Raw genomic sequence first — 27,507 nt, 5'->3', positions numbered from 1 at the left:
TGTTTGTTGGCAATCATAATAAACCAGAAAGTGCTAAATCAATTAGTATCTTTAGTGTTCTTATATTAAAATTGAAATAAGGATATTAATACATGAATATAATTTAACCACAGGAAGCAGGGTGGATAGAAAAGAGCTTAGATTTTAGAACCTATAGAGTTCAAGTACTAACGTCACTGTGTACTAGCGATGTGACTTCTAGCAAGTCAGCCTCTTTGTGCCTCAGTATCTTCACCTATAAAATGATGCATTATTTGAATTTAAAAGGATTATGAAATTTAAATTCAGTTTTTATTAGCTTTCCTCCCTCTTCCTGATAGAACTTTATGGCTTACTCCTTTACAGATACACCAATGGGCATGAAATCTACCATAAAGATCAGTGATATATCCTAAACATTCAAATTTACCTTACTTACAAATTGTGGCCATTTTGTCTGTTTTAATAAATAGATTTCTACGTTATGTATATTAGTGATAACTTTATTGACTTTCAGCAAGTTTCAGCAAGGAGGCCAATTAGACCTATTAATATAATGTTCTTTTATTTGAGGAAAAGGGAGTCAGACAACTAGAATGGCAACATCTTAAAAAACCAAAATGAACTATAGAATAGTTTAAAGTACTCTGCATTCCCCTTAGGTAATGGGTGAGAAAACCAAGGTCTAGAGAGTTTGAGGGAAAGTAGTGCACATAATAGTTAAGGACATGGACTTGGGCTTAGAAAAACCTTTGTTTTAGTTTGTGTTCTGCTACTTCTGTAGCTGTTGTGATCATGAGTCAGTTTCTTAGTCTAAGACCCAATTTTTTCTTTTCTAGAGTAGGGATAATATTATTATGTCTGGAATATTAAATGAAACGTTGCTCATAAAGCACTTAGCACAAAAGATGGCACATACTACATTTTTCTTACCCTCATCATACTCATCAATATCTGTAAAGTTGCTTGTCTAAAATTACATGATTTGAGAACTTGGACTAACCTGACTTTGCTTTATCCTGTTAGAATTTTTACTGTTCTGTTTTGTGATCAGTTCTTACTTGATTAAAGATGTCTAAATATCATTTATAGAAAGTATAATAAAATAATTCAGAGGTTATTTTCTTAAATCTCCCTTAATCCTCTGTCTTCTCTGAGCGTATTTTTGCAGTTGCATTTACATGCAGTTTTGTTTATATGTAATTTCATTATTATAGTGGCTATATTTTATCTTCAGATATTCTTATTTAATGTTTTACTGTATATTTAATAATCTGTCCTAAGGCAATTTTTTTTTTTTTTTTTGAGTCTGAGTCTCACTGTCACCCAGGCTGGAGTGCAGTGGCGTAGTCTTGGCTCACTGCCAGGTCCACCTCCTGGATTCACACCATTCTCCTGCCTCAGCCTCCTGAGTAAGTGGGACTACAGGTTCCCGCCACCACGCCCAGCTAATTTTTTGTATTTTTAGTAGAGACGGGGTTTCACCATGTTAGCCAGGATGCTTTCGATCTCCTGCTTCGTGATCCGCCCATCTCGGCCTCCCAAAGTGCTGGGATTACAGGCGTGAGCCACCGCGCCTGGCCGGCAACCTTTTAAATAAAGTGGCTCTTTCTGTTTTTATTAAAATTTCTTGTCTGGGCACAGTGGCTCTCACTCCTGTAATACCAGCATTTTGGGAGCCCAACAGGGAGGATTGCTTGAGCCCTGGAGTTAAAGACCAACCTGGGCAATATAGTGAGACTTTGTCTCTACAAAATAATAAACAAAATTAGCTAGGCATGGTGGCTCAAGCCTGTAGTCCCAGCTACTCGGGAAGCTGAGGTGGGAGGATTGCTTGAGTCCGGGAGTTCAAGGCTGCAGTAAGCCAAGATTGTACCATTGTACTCCAGCCTAGGCTACAGAGGAAGACCTTGCCTCAAAAAAAATTTTTTTTTCATTTTTCTCCTTGGTAATTTTATTATGAATATTACTTAAATTTTGTAGAGATACATCTCTCCCAATAGTAACACTTAATAATTGAGATGTAGAAGGAATTGCTATATAACTTTATAGTGTATATACTGTCAGAAATACTGGTGTTAGCTAGTAAATTTAAAATGTCAGGTACCTCCCACAGAGAAGATATAACCAAGTATGGCAATGATCGATAGTTGTCCCTAATACTGATTTTCCCCCTCTTCTAATTTTTTTTCCAGTATATCACTACCTAGAATAAAAACATCATTTCCCCAGTCTCCCTTGCAGCTAGGTATAGTAATCTGACTAAATTTTGGCAAGAGATATATAGGCAGAAGTAGTGTGTGCAACTTTCAGAATGTATCCTTAAAGGAATGGGTGCACATCCTCTTTTTCGCCCCTTCCTCCTTGCTGGCTGAATTGTGAGCATAATTGGACTGTAAGTGGAAACCCTATACTGAGAATGGGTAAAGCAGCAGTAAGAAAGAAAATCCTTACTAACATGATGTTACACTGTCCCTACTGGCCTGCCTATCCCTGGACTTCTTTGACATGACAGAGATAAAATTCTGTATTGTATGAGCCATTCACTTTTGGGCTTTCTGTCACTGCTGGCCAAAACTAATCCTGATATGCCAAGCTAGCTTGACGAAGAATGTTTATGCCATTGTGGCCGGATGCGGTGGCTCACACCTTTTTTAATCCCAGCACTTTGGGAGGCTGAGGTGGGTGGATCAGGCAGAGGTGGGCAGATCACTTGTCTGGAGTTTTGAGACCAGCTTGGCCAACATGGCAAAACCCCATCTCTACTAAAAATACAAAAATTAGCCAGGCATGGTGGCACATGCCTGTAGTCCCAGCTACTCAGGAGGCTGAGGCAGGAGAATTGCTTGAACTCGGGAGGCGGAAGTTGCAGTGAGCTGAGATTGCACCACTGCACTCCAGCCTGGGCTGCACAACAAGACTCCGTATCAAAAAAAAAAAAAAAAAAGAAAGAAAAAAAGTTTATGCCATTGTTAAAATGTCTTTTTTTTTTTTTTAAACATCTCACTTGTTTTATTTGAACTCTACTGTCTCCATGGTTTAAGTCAAGCTTGTCCAACCTGTGGCCTGTGGGCCACATGCAGCCCAGGACAGCTATCAGTGCATCCTAACACGAATTTGGAAACTTTATCAAAACATTATGAGTTTTTTTTGTGATTTTTGTTTTTTAGCTCATCAGCTATCGTTAGTGTTACTGTATTTTATGTGTGGTTCAACACAATCCCTCTTCATCCATTGTAGCCCAGGGAAGCCAAAAGATGAGACAGCCCTGGAAGTTTTAGGAGAAGAATGGAAAGGGAAATGATTCATTCTGTCTAGCACAGGGGATCAAGAAACGTTTGCAGAGGAGTGAGATATGTGGTCTAGATTTTTGAAGTATAATATAGAAGAGAATCTAGAAAGAGGAAATAGGCATATAGACTTGAAAGAACATATGTTCAGAGACATGTAGATGTTTTAGTTTTAGTTGTTTGTTTGTTTGTTTGTTTTGTGACAGAGTCTCGCTCTGTTGCCCAGGCTGGAGTGCAGTGGTGCAATCTCGGCTCACTGCAACCTCTGCCTCCCAGGTTCAAGCAGTTCTCCTGCCTCAGCCTCCTGAGTAGCTGGGGTTTCAGGCACATGCCACCATGCCTGGCTAATTTTTGTGTTTTTAGTAGAGATGAGGTTTCGCCATGTTGCTTAGGCTGGTCTCGAACTCTTGACCTCAACTAATCTGCCTGCCTCGGCCTCCCATAAGTGCTGGGATTACAGGTGTGAGCCACTACGCCCGGCCTTGGTTTAATATTGTTGAAATATAACATTTGAGGAAGTAAATGAGCCTAATGGTCAGCTCTTATAGGAATTTATAAACTAAAAACTTTGGTAAGTGCTAGATACCTAGTGATGAGTTATTTTAATGTAAATTTAATATTATTTATTGCTTTTCCATTAAATTTTAGTGGGTTTTTTTTTTTGTTATGTTTTTATTTTTAGAAACAGGGTCTTGCTCAGTCACCCAGGCTGGACTACAGTAGCACAATCATAGCTCACTGGAACCTCAAACTCCTGGCCTCAAGCAATCCTTCCACCTAGGCCTCCCAAAGCATGGAAGTTACAGGTGTGAGCCACTGTACTTGACTATCATTAAATATTTTTAATAAATATATTTTGATACATGTGTTGAGAAATGAAGAACAAAGCTAATATTTATTTATCCACTGATTTTTTAAGATGCTAGGTACTTATTTGAACCTTTAACAATTTTAAAAGATAAATCATTACATTTTACAGATGCCCAAACTGAGACTTGGAAAGGTCAAGTATCTTTCCTAGTGTGTTGTAAGTGATAGTTAAGTCATTATCTGAAAAGTGCAAAAAATAGTCATTTCCAGAACAAGTTTACTATGTACTATCTGACCTTTATTTTTCACTTTTCTAATACCAAAAGTAGAGTTATAGTCAATTTTAAAATATCTTTAGTAAAATATAATAACAGTGATAAAACTGGAAGTGAAAATCTTTTTAAGAATTTCCATATTTTATAGCAAGTGACAAAGCTAAAGGTGTTAAAATTTTAAAATGTAGTACACTAACGTTATAAAATACATCTTAAACATTTTGTTTTCTAGAGTCTGAATATTTTGAACAGTGTCTTCAAAATTAGTATGTAGCAGCCATTTCAGTTACTTCATATAAATCTATTTCCCATTGCTATTCCTAAATGTATATTTGGATGAAAGAAACCCTCTCTTTACCTCTACTGCATTTTCTCAGAAGTTGTACTGTTTTAACATTTAACAATTAATGGAGCTAAAAGCATGCATGATGTTCTCTGTATGAGTGGCTGCATATATAAATAACACCATGCTGCACAGATTCAAGTTTAGCTTCTTTTGAACAAGTCAAAATGTGTAATGTTACACAATCCCTTGATTTAAAGATAGATTCTGATTTATCAGAAAATTCTAAATGAGCTACTGTTTAATAAATCTGTCTTAAAAAAAAAACTTGTACAGATCTAGGAATAATTATGGAAATATCAGAGAATATAAAATAAAAACCAGTTTTCTGCTGTGGTTTGATGTTTTCTTATTGTAATCAGCAGTGTCTAGCATATAGACTAGGTAAATATTTCCTGAATTAAGGTGACTTGAAATTTAATCTGGCTAGTAAATTGTTTTCTTCCACTCACACTTTGTAGAACACCAATGCACACTTCTGCTATGAGATATAAGAAATGTTAGTCAGGGAGTGGATAAAATATAACTGTAGTCTGCAGAAACTAGAGATGAGAAAATGGGTGTTGTACACTGAGTTATAGGTTTATGATATTTGACCTCTTTGTTCTTTTTATGTAAATATACACAGAAAAAACCATGGAGGAGAAAGAATTTTGACAAAAATGGAAAATTTTTTTTGTTGTATAGCATCAAAAGTTTGCGTGTCATGAATATTAAAAAAAAAAAGTTTAACTAATACAAATATTCCTGAAGCTGTCCTTATGTGAATGCATTTTTAAATGCATTTTAAAAACATTACATTAATAGGTACATTTGCATCAGAATGTAAGATAGTATATGTAAACTTTACAACATGCAAAGTATGCTGTTTATTTTGCAAATAGCACATCTAATGCTTGCAGTTTTATTCTCTGATTTTCTTTCTCCTCAAAAGAAACCACTCAACTTTCATTCATAAAATTTACAATTTTTGTCTCCTCACTCCCCTTACCACTGAATATTTCCTGTGTGTCTTTTTTTCTAAACTCTAGTAGCTATATATTTTCAGTGTCATCTTTATGGAAAGGAAATTTCAGAAAATGTAGACACTTGGCACTAAACTCAAATGTCACAGTTCATTTCAAATGTTACCTCCTCCATAAAACCTTTGGATCCTTTTCAGTTGGAATTAATCTCCCTATCATTTCTACCTTTCAGATTTGTTATTTCTGTTATAGCAATTTACTTCAACACAGGGGTACATGGACCTGAGTGTGCAAATATATTCTCCACAGGGAGAAAGAGGGCTAAAATTTCAATGTTAATATAAAATAAATCAGTATGAGCATATTCTTAGATCATGTGGTATGCCATGCCTACCTTACAACCAATTACTACCATGTATTTTCAGGGCTATGATTATGTTTAATTATGTTAGTCTAATGAGAAAAGAACAAAAATAGATTTAATATTGTAAATGGTTCACTTGTATTAAGTGAAAGCCTGATGACATCAGAGTGAACTAAAAGTTTTGCAGTCATTTGAGTAGAAACAAATGATATTAAATCATTTAGGGCATACTAGATGTATTAGTCCATTTTCACGCTGCTGATTACCCAAGACTGGGCAATTTACAAAAGAAAGAGGTTTATTGGACTTACAGTTCCACGTGGCTGGGGAGACCTCACAATCATGATGAAGGAGTCACATCTCACATGGATGGTGGCAGGCAGAGAAAGAAAGCTTGTGCAAGGAAAATCCCGTTTTTAAAACCATCAGATCTCATGAGACTCATTCACTATCACAAGAACATCGCACGAAGGACCCGCCCCCATAATTCAGTCACCTCCCACTGGGTTCCTCCCATGACATGGGAATTGTGTGAGGTACAATTCAAGATGAGATTTGGACAGGGACACAGCCAAACCATATCACTAGACTATAGGCATGTCAAACCAAAATGTAACTGAAAAATAATGGAGAAATAGCAGTCAGTACTATTTTTATGTTGACTATAATGATTCATTTTCACAAAAACATTGTATGATACTAATTTGAATGTGTTATTCATAGCTTTTATGTGCATATTTGGAAATTGTTTTGGTATTGTATTTGAAATAAGATCTGGAAGCAAGAGGAAGAGTTTATCCTTATCCATAGTTGTATTTTTCTGTATTTCAGTAACAATATAATAAGTCAGTGGGTGGAGGGTGTTTCACAAAACCTTTTTTCTGTCTTCATAAGGGGTTTATAGATAGGTTAAGTTTCAGAAACATTGTTACAGAGTCCTTAGATCCTTATGTGATGATTGCGTGTTCAGTTGTTTTACCTATTAGACTGTAAACTCCTTATAATCTAGTAAAGGCATAGATTGTATTTTATTCATCCTTGCAGTTTCATTAGAGTCTGTCTCAGTACTTTTTCCTAGTAGTGACCCAGTAAATATCTATGCAACAGACTTGGCTTTGCTGGTGTGCAAAGTGTAATATAAGGAAAATTAGTGACATTTTTTGCCTTTTAGTGTGTAACTGGAATGTATAGTATAGAAAACAGAGAGATAGTATGTATTTTAACAACTTGAAATTCATAGATGTTAATAGATTCCTCTTTTTGAAATTAAATATCTCCTAGGATTTTGATCACTTATAGTGTTGTATGCACTACCTTAATTAGATAATCAGTTTTTGTCTTTTTCTTAGCTGAGATCTGTAGAGTGGTGACAGAGAATGAATGATTTCCTGGCAGGGTAGAACTGAGCAAGGAGATGTAACCAGAGTGCTTCAGGGAACAAGACATTGCATCATTGCAAAAATGTAGTTTTTTGTATTAGAGCAGGTTGAGAACATTGGTTCATCAGGGAAGTGGAGAGGCAGGAGAAGGGACTGGGAAGAGATATGGGAAGGTACTAAAGATAACATCTTCCACCTTTGGGCTATTGCCTAAAGTTACCGTGCCTAGACAACATTCCTTTTAACTTCAGTGGAAATAAAACTGGCATAAATTAAAATCCTCTCGAATAATATAGCAAGTACATTTTACTTTTCAGATTCTGTTATGATAGGTTTTTGTATAATGTTGCCACAGCAGAATTCAGCTGTCTTGCTAACTTTTTCAGTGTCTTATTTCCTACTTAAATTGAATTACCTATTCCTGAATTTCAAAGCCATTTAAATGTAGCCTTGTCCCTATCTACATAAATTAATTTCCCTCTGTTTTCCAACACACATTCTTTTACAGTCAAAGCACTCCTTTAGCCACAAATACACTGACGATTTTGTCGGAATGTTTTTTTCCACATATTTCCTTTTCTCGAAGTGCTACTACCTCTCCTTACCCAATGCCAATCCATTCTTCAAAGAGGTCTTGTAGTCTTTAGTGATAAATGTGACCTTCATTAAGTTCCCTTTCCGCCCAACATTTGATCTTTATCTGTAGCTCCCCAGACCTCTCTTTTAAATTGCAGAACCTCCATTTGCAGCTCTCTATATAGGATTGGTACCTGGTTATCCCACAGACATGTAATTCAACCTGTTCAAACTTGAACTCATTTTCTTCTAATTTTCCAGAAACCTTCTCCTCTTTATGTATTCCCTGTATTAGTCAATGATATTAACATCTACTTAGCCACTCAAGGTAGAAATATTAGTTATCTTCAGCTGCTTCTTCACAAATTCACATCTAAGCTGGTATCAAATCCTATTGATTCTCTGTATGCATTGTAACAATAAGAGCTAATGTTAGTGGAGTGCTTACTGTGCGCCAGGTACTAATCTAAACATTTGACCTGTAGTAAATTAATCCTCTTAACTTTAAGAGTTAGACACCATTATTATCACTGTTTTACATAAGAAAGAAATTATGTACTTGCTAACAAAAGTATGTACCTCCCCTATGAGGCTTTCCAGCCAAAGGAAAAAAAAAACTAAATATGATCAAACCTAATTTACAGGAAATAAAAAGGAGAGAAGGACATGTTAAATTACACCAGGTAGACAGAGTCAGGAAAATCCAGACTGTGGAAAACTCTAAAAGGAAAAGGACCTAGTTTCTTCAGCTGAAAATAATAAGGAAGGAAAAAGAAAAGATTGGCTAGAGCATTTAGAGATTAAAAGAGACTTGAGTCATATCAGCCAGATCCAATGTATGGATTTTATTTGAGTCCAGATTCAAACAAACAGGCAATTTAAAAATTTAAGACAAAGAAATGTGTACATTGACTGAGTGTTTGATATGAAAGAATTGTTGGCCAGGCACGGTGGCGCATGCCTGTAATCCCAGCACTTTGGGAGGCCAAGGCAGGTGGATCATGAGGTCAAGGGATCAAGATCAGCCTGGCCAACATGGCGAAACCTCGTCTCTACTGAAAATACAAAAATTAGCTGGGTGTGGTGGCACGTGCCTGTAGTTGCAGCTACTCAGGAGGCTAAGGCAGGAGAATCACTTGAACCCAGGAGGCAGAGGTTGCAATGAGCCGAGATCACGCCACTGCACTCCAGCCTGGCAAAAGAGCAAGACTCCATCTCAAAAAAAAAAAAAAAAAAAAAAAAGAAAGAATTGTTAAGATTTTAGGTATGATAATAATGTGGGGCTATTTGTTTATATAAAAAGCATAAGTCCATACCACAAAAGGATAAGCATCTCAGAGGCAAAGCTTGAGAGAGGAAAAAAAAAAGTATATTCATTGATCACTTATTTTACTCAGTGTCTCTGATAATAAAGGATTTGCTAAAGGAGGTGATAGAACATTTAGCCTAATAGCATTATCATACCTAAAAGAAATTTTTAGTATTTTACCAATTCATACTTCTGCAAACAAAAAGATTATTATTGTATCATACCTCCTCAATAGTCAGTGTTTGTTTCACAGAAATATGGGAAATTGAAGGGAATAAGAACTAAAATTTTTAGAACCTCTATAAAATGATAATGATAATAATAAGTAACAGTCAACATTTCAGTGATTAATATGTGCCAGGCACCCTGTCATGAGTTTATAGCTTTATTTCATCCTCCGAACAACTTTGTGAGGGGGAGGTATCATTATTATTCATACTTTACAGGTGGGAAAACTGAGCTATGGAGAACTTAAGGAATTTTCCCAGAGTTACATGGCAATCAGTGAAGTTTAGGATTCAAACCCAGGCATTTGACATGGAGCCTGTGTCTTTATTGTTATGCTGTACTTCTTCTCTTTTTACTATGATACTAGGTGCTTTTAATATTAATCTCATTTATTTCATTTTCCTGGGAAGGTCTTAATTTCTGTTTTATTTTCAAAATATAGTTTTGCTGGATATATTATAGAATTCTTGGTTAATAGTTCTTTGGATTTTTTTATTTTTAAGCACTTCAGATTTGTTTTTCTACTGCCTTCTTGCCTTTATGCTTTCAGATGACAAATCAGCTGTTAATCTTACTCGTACTTCTTTATTTTTATTTTTACTTTTAGAGACAGGATCTTACTCTGTTGCCCAGGCTAGATTGCAGTGGTATGATCATAACTCATGGCAGCCATGAACTCCTGGGTTCAAGCAATCCTCCCACCTCAGCCTCCTGAGTAGCTAGGCACACCTGGCTTATTAATCTTATTGAAGATTCCTTGTACATAAGAACATAACAAGTTGCCTTTCTCTTGCTGCCTTCAAGATTTTCTCTGTGGCTTTCAATAGCTGATTATAATGTGTCTTTGTGTGGATCTCTTTGAATTTATCCTACTTGAAGTTCATTTAGCTTGTTGGATATGGATATGTAGATTCATGTCTTTCTTCAAATTTGGGAAGTTTTCATCCACTATATTTTCAAACGTTGTTTCTACTCCTTTCTCTCTCTCTTCTCCTTTTGGCATATCCGTAATGCATATTGGTCCACTTAATGGTGTCTTACAGGTTCCATAGGCTCTGTTCACTTTTGTTCATTCTGTTTTCTTCCTGTTCCTTAGACTGAATAATCTCAATTGACCTATCTTCAAGTTTACTGGTTCTTTTCTTCTGCCTACTCATATCTGCTGTTAATCCCTCTAGTGAATTTTTCATTTTAGCTATCATAACTTTTAGCTCTGTAATTTCTATTTGGTTCCTTTTTAGAATTTCTGTTTCTTTATTGATATTCTCATTTTGTTCATACACTCTTTTCCTGGTTTCCTTTCATTCTTTTGTCTATGGGTTTCCTTTTGCTCTTTGAGCATATTTTAGATAGGGAATTTGTTGCTAATAAACCTGCCTACAAGAAATGCCCTAACGGGAGATCTTCAGGCTGAAATGAAAGGAACCTGGACAGTAACTTAAAGGCATATGAAGAAAAAAAGAACTCCAGTAAAGGTTACTACTCAGATAAATAGGAAGGGAACATAGCACTTTGAAGGAAAGAACTGAAAGCCAGTATGACTGGAGTACAGAGAGCAAGGATTGCGGTTTGAGATAAGCAACCAGAAAATACAGGACATAGTAGACCATAATGAGAACTTCTGTTTGTTTAATAACAAGGACTTTTGGCTGGCCACAGTGGCTCACACCTGTAATCACAGCACTTTGGAAGGCTGAGGTAGGCGGATCACCTGAGGTCAGGAGTTCGAGACCAGCCTGGCCAACATGGTGAAACCCCGTCTCTACTAAAAATACAAAAAATTAGCCAAGGATGATGGTGGGCACCTGAAATCCCAGCTACTCGGGAGTCTGAGAATCGCTTGACACAAGAGACAGAGGTTGCAGTGAGCTGAGATCACACCACTACACTCCAGCCTCGGCAACAGAGCGAGACTCCATCTCAAAACAATAATAATAATAATAATAATAATAATAAGGGCTTCTGTTTGTTTACCCTAGAGCAATGGGAAATGTTTAAAGTATGTTTAAATTATCAACAACCCAATTTTAATTGAGGCTTATAGAAGTTAAATTACTCTCTCAAGGTCATACAGTGATTAGCAGTAAAACAAAGGTCATAATCCAGGAATGTTTGGATCTAACATCTGTATCACCCCATTTGTTAGAAATAGAAATCTAGGAAATGTGCAAAAAATTTAAAGGCTGAAGTTTCTGTGACCTGACATCATTATTATTTCAGCAGATGAATGCCTACTATGTTGAGAGATGTGATTTTACCCTTTGCAAATGTAGTCACATTTACATTAATTTTGTTAGCTCTGCTTGTGACCTGTTGCTTCTCAGTAAACAGGTGAACCACAGTTTTCAACAGTGAACATTAGAATAAAGATACGTTTGATCTATTCTTATGATTTCTTCTACTTTTCAGTTCCTGGTCTCTAAGGGGGAACTAACAATGAAGGTGCTTATATACCAGATAGTTTCCAAGTATCATTTTGTCTTAGACTTAGTGAAATTAAGTAAGTGCTCCTAGTTGACATAACTAGTACTGGTTGTAACTAAGATTCAAATTCATATTTCACTAACTGAAGACCATGCTGTTTCTACTACAATACTCTCAAAGAATATAAAACTAACTTGTGTTCAAGAGACCTTAGTATGGATATTTAGAAATAGAAAACATCATCCTCAGTGCATACTTGCTAGTTGATTGAATGACAGAAACAGGATTATGAAAGAAAAGAATTCTATAATCAGCTAGTGTGTGCCCTGAGGTGATCTTATGAGACACATTCTTCAACCCACTTATATACTGCCAATCTCTCTCATTTGATTATCTTTATTTTTGTGTACCTCAGTTATAGTATTGATATTCAGTAAGGGAAGAGACATGAAGAAAGCTATCAGATGGAAAGTTGTTTGGTCTCAAAGATTCTGCCTGACAGCACATTCCTAGGTAGGAATTTTTAGCCATTTATTCATTTAGTCATTATATTGTATGCTTCACATACTGTCACTCATTCACTCATTTATTCATTCTGCAAATAATTTATGGAGTGCCGCTTAATGTGTTTCCACTGTCTAGATATTGGGGTTACTGTGGTCAATAAGATGAAGTTTCTTCTGTCATTAAGTTTACTTTCTAGTGGGGAGAAGTAAACAAATATATAAGTAAAATATTCTCAATTATTGATAAGAGCTCCAAACAGGGATGGAGGAAGGAAAATGTGATAGCATATACAGGTAGTCAGGTAGAATTGAGGGCAGCATACATATAACAGTCAGGGAAGGTCTCCCTGATGAGGTAACACTTGTGTTGAGCAGTGAATCACCAGAAAGAGCCAGGTGTCACGTTGTGAAAATCAGAGGTTATAGTGATCACAGTGCCAGTGAGGCTGGAATGTAGTGAGCTGTGGGAATAAAGGTAGGCAGATATCATTTAAAAAAAAAGTTTAAACTTCTTTCTAATGTGAAGAGAAGCCATTGGAAGATGTTTCATTTGATTTTACTTTTTTAAATTACTTTTTTAAATTAAATACAGACAGGGTCTCAGTATGTTGCCCAGGCTGGTCTTGAACTCCCAGGCTCAAGCAGTCCTCTTATCTCAGCCTTTGACTCCAAGTGCTGGGATTACAGGCATGAGCCACCGAGGCTAGCCTGGAAGATTTTTTTGGTTGGTTGATTTTAATAACCCCTCCCCCACCATGTTTAATTTGAGACTGTTTCATATTCAGCTTTTCTCCTAGTGGAGGTTTTTATGGAGGACACTAGTACATAAATGGTATTAAAGCATTATTATAAATTCTTTATGCTGTGTATGAATTTATATTTTTGGTTGCATTCTTCTGTGTTGCCCCTAAATTATTTGCCCTTGCTAGCATATTTAAGAAACTCCCATTATCTTGAAGAGAAATTCATGGTTATGATTTATTCTTTGATTTAATAAGCACTATGTTCTTTTTGAGTTACTTACTAAATTTATAAAAGTAGAAAATGCACTGTTCTTCTTTTCTTCATTAGGAGCTTATCTTCTACTGGAGAGACAGACACATAAACTGGTCATTATAGCTGTGGTAGATGGCACAGTAGAGGTGTATGTTTAATGTTTTTTGACTATAGAAAGCATGATATGATCCTTATGGGTGGGAAAGGCCATATCAAAAATATTCACTCTATGGAGATTTCCGCCCCCTGCATTTTGAAGCAGAGTATAGGTATCACTATTTGAACTGTGATGCTGATGCTGCAAAAAATATGTAAAAACAGTTTATGTTTTCCAACTTTATAGGAAAATAAAGTAGTATCTGTCTTAAGACACATGAAAAAGTTGAATTCTCTTGGAAGCAGAGAGTGAAAAAGCGTTATGTTGCATTTTGTTAGTGTTGTCCTCTTCCCCTTCCTTTTCCCCTCATCCCTTTTCTTTTGTATTTGTAAGTTTACATAAGGTGAGAAGATAAAATGTTAAAAGTTTTGAAGGAAGGCTTCATAGCAAATTTTGCCACTATGTTTTTTGAGTATTGGGCCATATGATTATAAACAAAGGAACTGATTTATCTCTGATCATGTGATAATGTCCTCTGTTGGTCCTCAACTGGGTGCCTAGATCTTTCCCCAATTCAAAACCCTAGGTATAGATATACAGTGCTTTTTTGTCATAATATTAAGCAGATACTTTCATAACTAAGACACACCAGAGTGGTACATGAGAATGCCTGTACAACTGGAATGGGCAACATGACCATAGAGAAAATGATGTGATTTTTAAGTGTGTTTGCCAAGAAGCAGGAGGAAGGCTCTTAGAAAGTTAAATCTAGGCAGATTCCTAAAATGAAAATGCAGTTACAAATAAATGCAGAGTACCACATGCAAGGATTAAATCAAAAAAGACTGTGGTGTTGTGCAAATATTTCATATATACAGTGAGTATTAAAAGAAATGATAAAAACAGCAGACGTAGCAGAATTTCAAGTGAAGATCAGAAGCCTTTCTATAAAATTGACCTTTAAAGTTAATTGCACATACAGGAGTTCGAGACCAGCCTGGGCAACATGGTGAAAACCCTGTTTCTACTAAAAATACAAAAATTAGCCAGACGTGGTGGTGCGTATCTGTAGTCCCACCAACCAGAGAGGCTGAGGTGGGAGGATCCCTTGAACCCAGGAGACAGAGGTTGCGGTGAGCCAAGATGGGGCCACTGCACTGCAGCCTGAGCAACAGAGTGAGACTCCTCCTAAACAAACAAACAAACAAACAAAAAAGTTAATTACACATAGTATTTACTCATGAAACCAGCCTCTTCCTACAGAAGACAGTTTCTAACATAGAAAGGATTTCATGAGACTGAAGAAGAGGACAATAGGCTTCTAAAAAAGATGGTAGATTAACATACACACTTACTTCAGCTAACTGTTGAAGCGCCATTAATTATATAGGAAAAAAAGATTTTCAAAAAGGCATAAGCAAAGAAACAGGAGAAGAATGAATACGAACAAAATTCTGGAAGCTGGAGAGCAAGGTAGATAAATAGTAAATGATTTATCAGATTGAGAGAACCGAATAACTGAATTATCAGATGACAGTGAAGAAAGCCTAGAAAAAACAGTTTACACATTTGAAACTCTGAAAGGCTCAGCAATTAGCAGTTCTGTGTATCTCTGGAATGGGCAGGAGGGGAGAAGAAGGTTATAGCTATAGGTACAGGCGAAGCTCTACATATAAAAACTATATGAAAATGGGAAATGTTTATTAAACATTAATTAAACATACAAAGTCTGTTCAACTAGTTAGATTCCTCAGTCTCCTCCACTTAATACAGTCAGGTAACAGTGCCTCCTTTATCCCTTTATCCAGAAGAAGACTGAAAGTCAGACCTTTGGGGATATACAGTTCAATCACATTGGTGTACAGTCATCACCACCATCCATCTCCAGAATTCTTTTCATCTTTCAAAACTATAATTCTATGTACATGAAACAATAATGCCTCATGGCCACTTTCCCCTGGCCCTGGCCCTCAGTGACCCACCATTTTACTTTCTGTCTCTATGATTTTGACTACTGTAAGTACCTCGTGTATGTGAGATCATACAGTATTTGTCTTTTTGTTACTGGATTGTTTCACTTAGTATCATGTCCTTGAAGTTTCATGCATGTTGTACCATGTGCCAGAATGTCCTTTCGTTTTAAGGCTGAATGATACTCCTGTGTGTGTGTGTGTGTGTGTGTGTGTGTATGCCATATTTTATTTATTCATTCATCTGTGGATGGACTCTTGGGTTGCTTTTGCCTCTTCACTATCGTGATATCAACATTTTAAAGTGATATTTTTATTTTGTTTATTAAACATAGATTAAATTTTGCTGTACCACATTTAAATATTAAAGATTGCTTTCATTTGCTGATATTTGAAGTTCTTTCAATGTCAACAAATAAACTGGTTTGTTTTTGTAATTTTTGTCCTAATCCAGAAAACAGATAATTGTATCCACTTTGGTTATTATATAAAAATAATTATCATTACTTTTTTTTCTTAACATTGGTTTTTGAAATAAAAAAGGCATCTTGATGTGCCATGTAAAAACTTTGAGCAGATACACGCAACTGAAGAAATTAGTGAAGATCTTCTTCCTTCATTGGCTTTCATTTTCCTATTAGTTCACCTCATGCTTCTATTCTTTTAACAAATTTTAAAATGTAAAAAAATCAAAACCATCATGGTAGCTATCCCAGTGTGACACAGGGATTGAACACTCTGATCTGATTGCCACTCACTAACACACATGGTATGCATTTAAATTTCTCAGCCTGTTCTTTCTGGGTTACTGAGAAATACTCTTATTTTATTTATTATTAGAAATACAAATTTATACGCTATTATTTCATTAAAAATATGAACACTTAGAAAATTTTCCATTTAAAGTATTTGATTGTGGCTGGTCTGAGAGCCCTGGTGTTTATACCTAATTGATCACAACCAGTTACAAATTTCTTTGTTTTTTTCCTCCACTCCCAGTACTTTGCTTGACTAGCCTTAAAAAAAGTAAATAAATAAAAATCAATCAATAAATAAATATTTGATTGTGAGCTCCTTGTGGACAAAACTACCTTACTCACATATGTCTGTTCAGTGTTGGAACTTAACCCCTCAAACTTGTTTACGATAAATATTCACTGGACTAAATGGGTTTTTAATGTATATTTGTAGTTAGTTGCTCATGTGTTCAGCAAATCTATATATAATTTCACACATACTGTGGATCAGTTACTTTCTATTAATTATTCTTTTCTAATGTGTCATTTAAAGATAAAGCATTAATATATGAGAACTTGGGGACCAATTACCTAGTCACTACAGCAGCAATAAATCACAAACCTTTGCCACATAGATATGGTTAGCACTGGCTAAAGATTCAGACAGACAATTGCAGAAGTGACCTGGTAGCTGCAGGCCATTTTCTAACATGGATTTTGCTTTGAGGAGTGGAAAAAGAATTGATTTTATTTTAGTAAAATGTTAATAATGAAGAGAGAATATTAATGTCTTTAAAGAGAGCTGGGTTCATTATTATCTGAAGTTGTATTTTTTTAGGTAACATTCAAAACATTTCTAATTAATTTTGTTTGTCTTATTTTAAGTAGTATACTGTGATCATTTTTACATACTGATAATGAGCTTTTAAAGCAAAGTAGAGAAAGTTTATTGAGTCATAATATTCTTCAAATAGAATAAAGGTGTATTTTTCTTTTCTTTTTGAGACAGAGTCTCACTGTTCTGTCACCCAGGCTGGAGTGCAATGGCACAATCTTGGCTCATTGCAACCTCCACCTGCCAGGTTCAAGCAGTTCTTTTGCCTCAGACTCCCCAGTAGCTGGGATTACAGGCACACGCCACCATGCCCAGCTAATTTTTGCATTTTTAGTGGAGACAGGGTTTCACCATATTGGCCAGGCTGGTCTTGAACTCCTGACCTCAAGTGATCCGCCCACCTCAGTCTCCCACAGTGCTGGAATTATAGGCGTGAGCCACCACGCCCAGCCAGGTGTATTTTTCATAAGCAAGAAGTCATCTTGGAGATCAAAGTCCATGAGTATATAGAAATATTTTTCCCAAAGAGCAAAAATTTACCTCACTGGAACATGTGTAGCACTTGCCAATTTAATTATATCTTTAGTTGTGTATATGTTAATAGTAAGTACTGAAAAATTAAGAGTAATAAGCTCTGGTATATGATTTTAATTATGTATTATTGGCATACTTATTTTAATGGAAGAAATAAGACAAGTTTCTAGAAATTAACTTTTCCCTTTTTTACATTTGTTAAATTTACTTCCCTATAAAAATTGTTTATTAATTTAGAACTTATGTTTGGAGGCCAGGTGTGGTGGCTCACACCTGTAATCCCAGCACTTTGGGAGGCCGAGGCGGGTGGATCACCTGAAGTCAGGAGTTCGAGACCAACCTGGCTAGCATGGCGAAACCCCTTATCTACTAAAAATACAAAAATTGCTAGGTGCAGAGGTGCACGCCTGTAGTCCCAGCTACGCGGGAGGCTGAAGCAGGAGAATTGCTTGAACCTGAGAGGTGGGCGCCACTGCCCTCCAGCCTGGCGACAGAGTGAGACTCCATCTCAAAAAGAAAAAAATGAAGAAATTATGTTTGGAGTACAAATTATTTCAGAATACAATGTCACAAGAGGCATAATGATGTTTTGGTCAAGGACAGACTGTGTATATGACAGTTGTCCCATAAGATTATAATACCATAATTTTATTTTTTCTTTTCTATGTTTAGATATGTTTACCTATACAAATACTTTTCATATTCACATTTCAGGCCTATTTCTATTAGAAACACCATTGTGTTACAGTTGCCTACAGTATTCTGTACAGTGTCATGCTGTACAGGTTTGTAGCCTAGAAATAACAGGCTATACAATATAACCTAGGTATGTAGTAGTCTTTACCATCTAGGTTCATGTAAGTACACTCTGTGATGTTCATACAACAAAATCAACTAACAACACATTTCTCAGAACATATCCCTGTGGATAAGTGATGCATGACTGTAAATTCTAATTATGTTTAGTAAATAAAATTGTTTTACTCTATTTGCTTTACACATCCCTTTAGAAACATACATTGTAAGTCCTCCATGTATTTGGAATCATAACGTAGGAATAGATATGAGGTTTTTACTTGAAATTATGAGGAATCACTGTGCAAAAAATAACAGTATGAAATATTTATAGAATTTTAATTTGATTACGGCCTCTCGTTAAAGGAAAACTTACAGTATTTATTCTGTTAACCACAGTTTTCAGATTACAGTTCAGTTTTAGCTTTCATTAGAAATGTTAAGTAATGATTTTCTTAGTATGTGGCTTAGTCTATATTAAAAGTCCATTTTTGTTTCACATACATTCATTTTTATCTCACCAATAAAGTTATGATATGCTTAAACGTGGAAACTGTATATCTTTTGGCTTACTCTTAGTTGCTCATAAAGGATATTTAATGAATGACCAGCTAATGGCTAAAGCAGGATCAGAAATGGCGGGTTAATTCTGAAATCTCTGATTCTGCCTTTAGTTTTGTGGCAGTTGTGTTATTAGTTATACTTGTTTGGTGAAAATCTTTCTTCTTTTTTGTTTATAAAGTACTTTGTATTTTTCAGCCTTTCATATGTGTAAAAAATGTTAAATCTTAAATCAGTCAAGATTAAGAAGGGATTTTGAAAGATTGCCTGCTTCTACAACTTAAAGTTTATGGGGAAATTAAGATAATGTGTTATACATAAAGCTGAAAATAATGATAAAAATGATCATAAGTTTAGCACTTTCATTTTGGAAAACCAAACCTCAGAGTGACTTGATCTATATTGCACAGCTAGTTTATGGTGAGACTCTGGTATTGGTGTCAAATTCCTAGTCCAGTGTTCTTTTTCTGAAAATTAAGTGACTTTCTTCATTTCTCTTTAATGTATTCTATTCTTGTTTCCGTATTGTTTTAGAAAAAGGATTATGTATCAGGCCTATTACTGTTAATGGTATCACCATTTCCCACAACAAGATATCAACTCTTGATATCACTTTAGATTGCTGTTTTCTCTGGCTTCAAATAATCAAAACTTAAAAGTGCCTGTGATCTATCGTCAATATCTTTTGCATCCTTTGTTTTCCTTTCACTCCCACCACCACCCTATCAGGTCATGCTTAGATTGCCATATTAATTTACTTTGTAGTTTCTCTGTCTCCAGTATCATGTCTCCTCTTCTTACTTTTTGTGGATAACAGTGCCACATAAACACATCTGAAGTCATGATTTTGTTTTTCACACCTTTGTTTATGGTATTTCCTTTTTCTGGGGATACTTTTTCTGTCTCTCCATGTATATTTTAATGTTGCACATTCTTGGAGACTCAACTAAAATCTCATTTCCTTCTCTGTAGTACTGGCCATGTCTACCTAAAACGAGTGTAACTTGTAAAATCTGGGGCCAGGTAGCATGTGTAATCATTTGACATCTTGACCCAGAATCCTTTTATCAGAGAGTGCTAGAGCAGAAAAAGACCTTAGATACCACTTATAATAGTCACTTAACTGCAGGTGAGTTAGTGGTTTTCCTGGAGTTAAATGATTAACATAAGTACTTAGAGAGTTCAGGGCAGAGATGCAAGTAAACTTAAGTCCCTAACCTCTAATTCCAAAATTCCTTCTTATGTAACACACTTCCTATCACTGCAAAGTGCATTGTCTTTTTAGATGCTTGTTCATGAGTGCATTTATTATTTCCTCAGTTTGAGGCCATGAGTCTTGTTTTAAACTTTTTTATTCTCCCCTTAATATTTTGCATAATAGGCCTTAATTCATTTTTTATTTATTTGGTAGAGAACATTTACTTTCAGATAAAAGTGTAAGACGTTATTTTCATTTGTACAGATATTATAGCCAAGGATTTGACTGCTTTTGTTTAAAAGGATGGAAGAAGTGTTTTTAATAGTTCTTGGTAGTTAGCATTCTACAAAATATTATTGAAAAATTCTCTGGTTTTATTTTATTACTATGTAAATGGGTTTCACTTGTTTAAAATGTTAAAAAAACATTGATTAGAGTACAAAACTAGAAATGTTGTCAATATTTCTTCATTGTTTTAGTGTTTTCAATTTCTAAGGAAATAAAATATTTTATAAAAAATAATTTTGTGGCAGATTGTTAAATGGAAATATAATGTACTTCTGTTGTCTTAGTTTCTAAGCCATTGAAAACTATACAGTCATTTTAGGTTTTAAAGTTTTAGGAATATAATTGATTTAAGGTACATAAAGCAAAAGGAATTATAGGAAAGTATATATAAGTGTATAGATAATTGAATATATACACTTTAAAATTCTTTTGCAAGTCAGCATGAATAAAAATGGTACTTTAGAGAGCAGCTTAAATACCTCTCAGGTGAATAAAGCATGGGCTTCATGCTTGTAGTTGGGAATATATGTATCATCTGGTGTAGATGTATTGCAAAGGTGATGTCAAGGTGAAAGCAGGCTTGCAGAATGGTTGGAAATCATTGATATTCTGACTTGGAGGCTGTAAATGGCTCGGTGGCAGATGGAGTCTTTGTCAAGGAAGAAAAATGGCAGCTTTGGAGCACATAGATGTTTTGCTAGCAGCTCAGCATATAGGCTGTGACCTTCTAGTATTCAGGAGTCTTTTCCATGGTCTAATAAATTGTTTTCAGCTTTTATTCACCTAAAGTAGATAAATAGTAGTCATCACATTTCAGTACAAATTGAGGTGTTTCATTATAAACAAACATAAATATATTTTATTGTCTACTTTTTAAAGAAATAAGCTTTTAAGAGAATGTGCATTTCTTGTATCAGAAATATTTCTCAGTTGGTTTGCAAAAGTAAAAACATCTCATAGATGTTTTTCAATCAAAAAAATTGATTGAAAAAAATTTTTTTTAGAATCACAGAATATTAAAGCCTAACAGTGTGCTAAAAACCCTGGACCAGTCCACTCATTTTCCAGATGAAGAAAGTAAGGGTCAGAGATTGTGACTTAACTAAGACTACTGAGCTAGTTCATGACTCTTAAATTATGACTTGTTATAAAATATCTTTAGTTATAGGTAAAACTCTCTTTAAATAAAACTTATAATATCCACAGAATACACCTAATTATTCATGACAGATGCATAATGATAATAATAATTTCAGAGATTTTTATTTATTTTTCAATTGCAGGTATTTTTACTGGAAGGAATTCAGAATTTTCATTTTAATTTGCTTTTGTTTGTTTGTTTGTTTGTTTGTTTTGAGATGGAGTCTCTGTTGCCCAGGCTAGAGTGCAGTGGCACATTCTTGGCTCACTGCAGCCTTTGCCTCCTGGGTTCAAGTGATTCTCCTGCCTCAGCCTCCTAAGTAGCTGGGATTACAGGCATGTGCCACTGTGCCTGGGTAATTTTTGTATTTTTAGTAGAGACAGGGTTTCATCATGTTGGCCAGGCTGATCTCAAACTCCTGATCTCAAGTGATCCACCCGCCTCGGCCTCCCAAAGTGCTAGGATTAAGGTGTGAGCCACTGCACCCGGCCTTACTTTGCTATTAATATATTGCTATATAGAAAAATTTTGATGAATGGAGAGTTTATATCTGGATTATAAAGTTATATATGCATAACTCTGTTGTTATTCCTCAATAAATATTTTATATGAAGCAGAACCAATTAAAGTATATATCTTGTGTTAACTTATTTGGGTATTTTTTAAAGTCCTTTCTTGTAGAAATATTGCATTTTATATTAAAATATTTAAGGGTTTTTATAGATTATTTATAGATATACTGAGATATTTTGAAAAATTGCTGCATTTATCAGTGAGCATTTCTTTCAGTTTTAAGGGGAATATATGTCACTACGAAAGTATTATGTGAAATATGTTCAGCTGGACAGTTGATCTATACTGAAGGGTAATAAGTCTTGGTTAAAATTAAAAGTAGAGGCATTACACACCTAAAACCTATGAAAGCACTTAACAATTGCAAAAGTTGTAGAAAGAAATCACTGTACATCACAAAAGAAAGTGACTCTGTTTTAGAGGGTGAAGGTTGCTACTTTCAATATTATAGGTAGTCCTTTGCAAGCCAGTGTCTAAGGAAGTGCTAAAGAGAAATTTAAGAAGTTATACTAAAATGACTGTGCATTTTCTAAAGATACAATTATGTAGCAATTTTAGATTTGTTTTTGATGAAGAGAAAAGTTTGAAAAGTTAGAGCTTCCAAAATCCTCACTTTTTTTAAAGGATAAAACTGGTCAGATCTTTCATATTGAATGTGGACATGAAAAATATGAACAACAAAATCATAAGTGAAAATACTGTTTTTATCAATGAATATGTTGATATGTAGGTATTTTACCTATTATCTACTTTAATATAAAATAAATAGAATCAGAGGTTATATGATGATCACTAAATTCTTCAACAACTATTAAGTGCCTAGTTACTTGCATGTGCTAAGGATAAGGTACTAAACAACAGCGACTCTGCACTCATGGAGCTTTTCATTCTATCGGTGAAAGAGATAAATAAGTTATATGTAGTATATTAGATGGCAACTAACACTTAGGAGAAAGATTAAGCAAATTAAGAGTGATGAGTATGAATTAGCCAGGGGTATGAATTAGTATTTATTACAGATTGGCCACTGATGACCTCTCCAATAAGATGACAGTTTTGCAGAGATCTTAAGAAAGTGAGGGAGTTGAGCCATGTAGATACCTGGGTGAGAACTGTTCCAAAGAAAACAGTAAATGCCACGATACTGAGAGAGATTGTGCTTAGCATATTCCAAGAATAATAGGGAAATCAGGATGGCTAGAGTTGTGTGAGCAATGAGAGAGAGTTACAAAGGAAGCCAGAGAGATTTCACATAAATCAACATTTAAGCATTTACGTCTTTTTTTTTTTTTAAAGAGAAGATTGAAGCTTAACCAAAGCCCACATTGTTGCCAAACCAGTGGTACCCAAAGTAGTTTTGGTAGAGCATTGGTTGTATGGAGTATTTCATGAAAAAAGGTTCCGTGGTCAAGTAAGTTTGGAAGACATAGGGTTAATGTTAAAAGGTTTTGTTTTATTTATTTTTTTATGTATATATTTTATTTATTTTTTTATTTATTATACTTTAAGTTCTAGGGTACATGTGCACAACGTGCAGGTTTGTTACATATGCATACATGTGCCATGTTGGTGTGCTGCACCCATTAACTCGTCATTTACATTAGGTATATCTCCTAATGCTACCCCTCCCCCCACCACGCCCCCCCCAACAACAGGCCCTGGTGTGTGATGTTCCCCTTCCTGTATCCAAAGGGTTTTGTTTTATTTAACAACTTTTTCTGAGCCTTTTAAAATGTGTTAATGTGTTTTGTGAACCTCCAACTTATTTGACCCTTCCTTCAAAGAACAGCTTATGGAACTAGTGTTTTTCATGCTTTGGTAAGTGCTGTATTAGACAATCCTACAGGTTAACTAGAGGTTAAGAAAAGGATTTTCTACAATCGATTCCTGTTTCATAACTTCTCTACTATTCTTTTTTTTTTTTGAGACAGAGTTTTGCTCTTGTCACCCAGGCTGGAGTACAGTGGCGTGATCTTGGCTTACTGCAACCTCCGCCTCCTAGGTTCAAGTGATTCTCCTGCCTCAGCCTACTAAGTAGCTGGGATTACAGGCACTCGCCACCACACCTGGCTAATTTTTCTATTTTTAGTAGAAACGGGGTTTCACCATGTTGGCCAGGCTGGTCTCAAACTCTTGACCTCAGGTGATCCAACCACTATGGCCTCCCAAAGTGCTGGGATTATAGGCATGAGCCACTGCACCTGGCCTTTTCTACTGTTCTCGGCCTGTTTTTAACAAAGACTACATTTCTTTTTTTCCCCCTAAATATTTCTCAAATCCATCTTCTCTGTTCATGATGCTTAAATCTTAATGTAGATTTGCATCATGTCTCACCTGGGCTGTCACAGTAACCCCCTAACTAGTGTCTCTGCCCCTAGTCTTGCTGTGTCCAAGTTCATCATCCTCTCAGTGATGATATAATTGACATCACAAATCAAACTAGGTTATTTACCTACTTAAACTCCTTTATTAGCTTCCAACCACTACAGAATAAAATTTAATCTCATTTACAGGGTATATGAAATCTTCCACAGCCTGTCTCCTGCTTACATCTAAAAGTAATGCCTCAATCTCCCATGCTTAGTCTCCAAATGTTAAATGATTTATACTTCCTTAAAGCAAGAGGTGTGTATATAGTCCTTTTGCCTTTACTCAGTGCTGTTATCCCTTCCTGACATAGCCTTCCCCTGTGAGAAGGCTTCCAAGTTTAGAGCAAAAGTAGTCTACAGAAACACTCTCAAGCTCTTCTGGGTAAGCCAGGTGCACTCATGTATAACTCTTATCAAAACACTGAAAATAGTGAAATAAAAATATGTATTTGTGTTTTTTCTGCTGTGTGTATCTGATATTGATACTTTGTAACTATGCTAAGTGCCTACTACTTTAAGTGGATACCCAGTAAATGTTGAAATTAACTTGACTAAGTAGTTGAAGTCCTGATGAAAAGATTGTTCAGTTTCTCTTCTCCTGTAGTTCAGAACCTGTTTGGATCATCCATTTAAATGTAGAAATATAAAGCTTTTAGAAGAAAACATAGATGAAAACCTACAAGACAAAACTTGGTGAAGAGTTCCTCCATATGATGCAAAAACATGATCCATAGAAGAAAGAAATCTCTAAATTGGACTTTATCAAAATTAAAAACATTTGCTTTGCAAAATGCCTTGTTAAGATGATGAAAAAACAAACTACATACTGGGAGGAAATACTTGAAAACTGCTTATCTGACAAAGGACTCTTATCTAGGATATATAAAAACTAAAAACTCAATAGTGAAAAGGCAAACAATCCAATTAGAAAATGGGCAAAAGATATTCATTTCGCCAAAAAGGATATACGGATGTCAGCTGAACACATGAAAAGATGTTCAGCATCACTAGCCGTCAGAGAAATTGAAAAATGACATATTACCACACACCTATTAGAACAGTTGAACTCTTGCTTGAACCCAGGAGTTTAAGACCAGCCTGTGCAACACAGCAAGACCCTGTCTAAAAAAATTAAAATTAAAAATAGTGACAATATGAATTGCTGGCAAAGATATGAAGAAATCAGACTCTCTTACAGTACCAGTGGGAATGTAAAATGGTACAACCACTCTGAAAAATAGTTTGCAGTTTCAAAAAAAAAAGGAAGAAACACACACTTACTATATAAGCTAGTGAGCAGAGATTCCACTGCACTCCAACATGGGTGATAGAATGAGACCCTGTCTCAAAAGCAAGAAAACAAAAAACTATTAGGTTTTTTTTCCTTCTACCTCCTTACCTGTATCTGACAAATAAAGTGTTTCACCTCCTTACTAAACCTAAAACTTCATGCTTTTTTATTTTTATTCACTTCTGCCTTCTCTAGAGGCTTGCTTCATTGATCTGCCAAAAGACATTCATTTTTCTCCCTCATGACTGGTTTATTTATTTCATTGTTATCCAAAGGATTGTCCTGGCATGAAATAAAGTGATAAACAGAAGTGCAAACAAAACCTTAGACCTTCACTTCCCTCAAGTGTTTGTGTTAGCATATTAAAGATATATATCTATGTTAATATAAGTAGCTCTATGTCATTCATTTTAACTACCATATAGTATTTCATTATAAAAACATACCGTGATATTTTTATTTATTCATTTTCCAATATTTCCAAGGTTTTACTCTACAAATAGAACTGCAATTTACATTCGTATACATGACTTTTTATGTGCATGTATGGGAACTTTTCTGGGTGAGATATCTAGAATTACTGTATTATGGTCTACATGCAGCTTTGACTTTACTATATGTTGCCTAATTTCTTTCTATATAATTGTACCAGTTTATGTGACCAATGCATAAAAGATTTCCGCTCTACTTTTTTGGCATTTGCTTAATTTTTGTATTCCCACTTTCTGCATATAGAGCCTGCTTTGAAGTCCAATAAATTTTACTTCTACAATACAATTTTTAAATTTCTTTCTCTACTTTAACCAGCTAAGAAGTAAAAAAAAAAAATTATCCCTACTTCTATATATGAATAACTTTTATATTTATCCATCCCCTCATTTGTCACTCTTCTGCCACACCTTAGTACAAAACCTCACTTTTGCCTAAATTATCTCAGGAGACCAAATATTGCAATATCCTTATTGTAAATTTCTTCCTGCTTCAATTCATCCTCCTTAAAGCTGCTAGATCAGTATTTCTAAGCAGGTAGTTTACCATTGTTTGCAGCATTAAATTTAAACACTTAGTGTGGTATTTAAGGTCATCTCCAATAAGGTCTTAAAGTACGTTTTCAGCCAAATAAATATCTCTCCCACTACTTTTTACGTATGTCCTTTGTACTAGCCAGACTATATTAATTTACTGATTGATTGAGTCATTCAAACAGTATATACATAACAAGCTCTTATGCTGCCCAGGTACAGGTTGAGTATTCCTTATCTGAAATGGTTGCGTCTAGAAGCTTTTGGGATTTCAGATTTTTTCAGACTTGGGAATATTTCCATATATATAATGAGTTATCTTGCAGAGGGGAGATACCCAGGTCTAAACACTGAATTTATTAGTTTCATCTACACCTTATACACATAATCTGAAGGCAATTATATATGATATTTTAAATAATGTGCAACACGTCACATAAGGTCAGGTATGGAATTTTTCACTTGTGGCATCATGTAGATGCTCAAAAAGTTTCAGATCTTGGAGCTTTTCAAATTCTGGATGTTCAACCTGTATATTAACTGTTGCGTGTTATAGGTGCTACTGCTATAAAAGGAACAACTCATGATTCCTGTTATTAGGGAGCTTGGAAGCCACCTTAGCTATTCTCAGAATATATCCAGTGCTTTTCAG

At 35.3% G+C, this 27,507-nt stretch overlaps 1 protein-coding gene across 48 annotated transcripts in view; it reads left to right on the top strand.

The window, feature by feature from the left end:
- BAZ2B (bromodomain adjacent to zinc finger domain 2B) overlaps positions 1 to 27,507 on the top strand; it is a 396,738-nt gene that overhangs the window by 157,594 nt on the left and 211,637 nt on the right. For 44 of the 48 annotated variants that reach the window (XM_054477916.2, XM_063647531.1, XM_063647534.1 and 41 more), the window contains one exon: positions 3,952 to 4,075. The exons of the other annotated variants lie outside the window; for them this stretch is intronic. In XM_054477916.2, the coding sequence (XP_054333891.1) occupies positions 4,063 to 4,075 (13 nt within the window). In that variant the 5' untranslated portion in view covers positions 3,952 to 4,062. The remainder of the gene's footprint in view (positions 1 to 3,951; positions 4,076 to 27,507) is intronic. 48 annotated transcript variants of the gene reach the window in all.

The sequence above is a fragment of the Pongo pygmaeus genome, chromosome 11 (assembly GCF_028885625.2).
Source record: "Pongo pygmaeus isolate AG05252 chromosome 11, NHGRI_mPonPyg2-v2.0_pri, whole genome shotgun sequence".
Taxonomy (NCBI): domain Eukaryota; kingdom Metazoa; phylum Chordata; class Mammalia; order Primates; family Hominidae; genus Pongo; species Pongo pygmaeus.
Note: the sequence above shows the minus strand (reverse complement) of the source record. Positions and strands in the feature narration are given on the sequence as shown.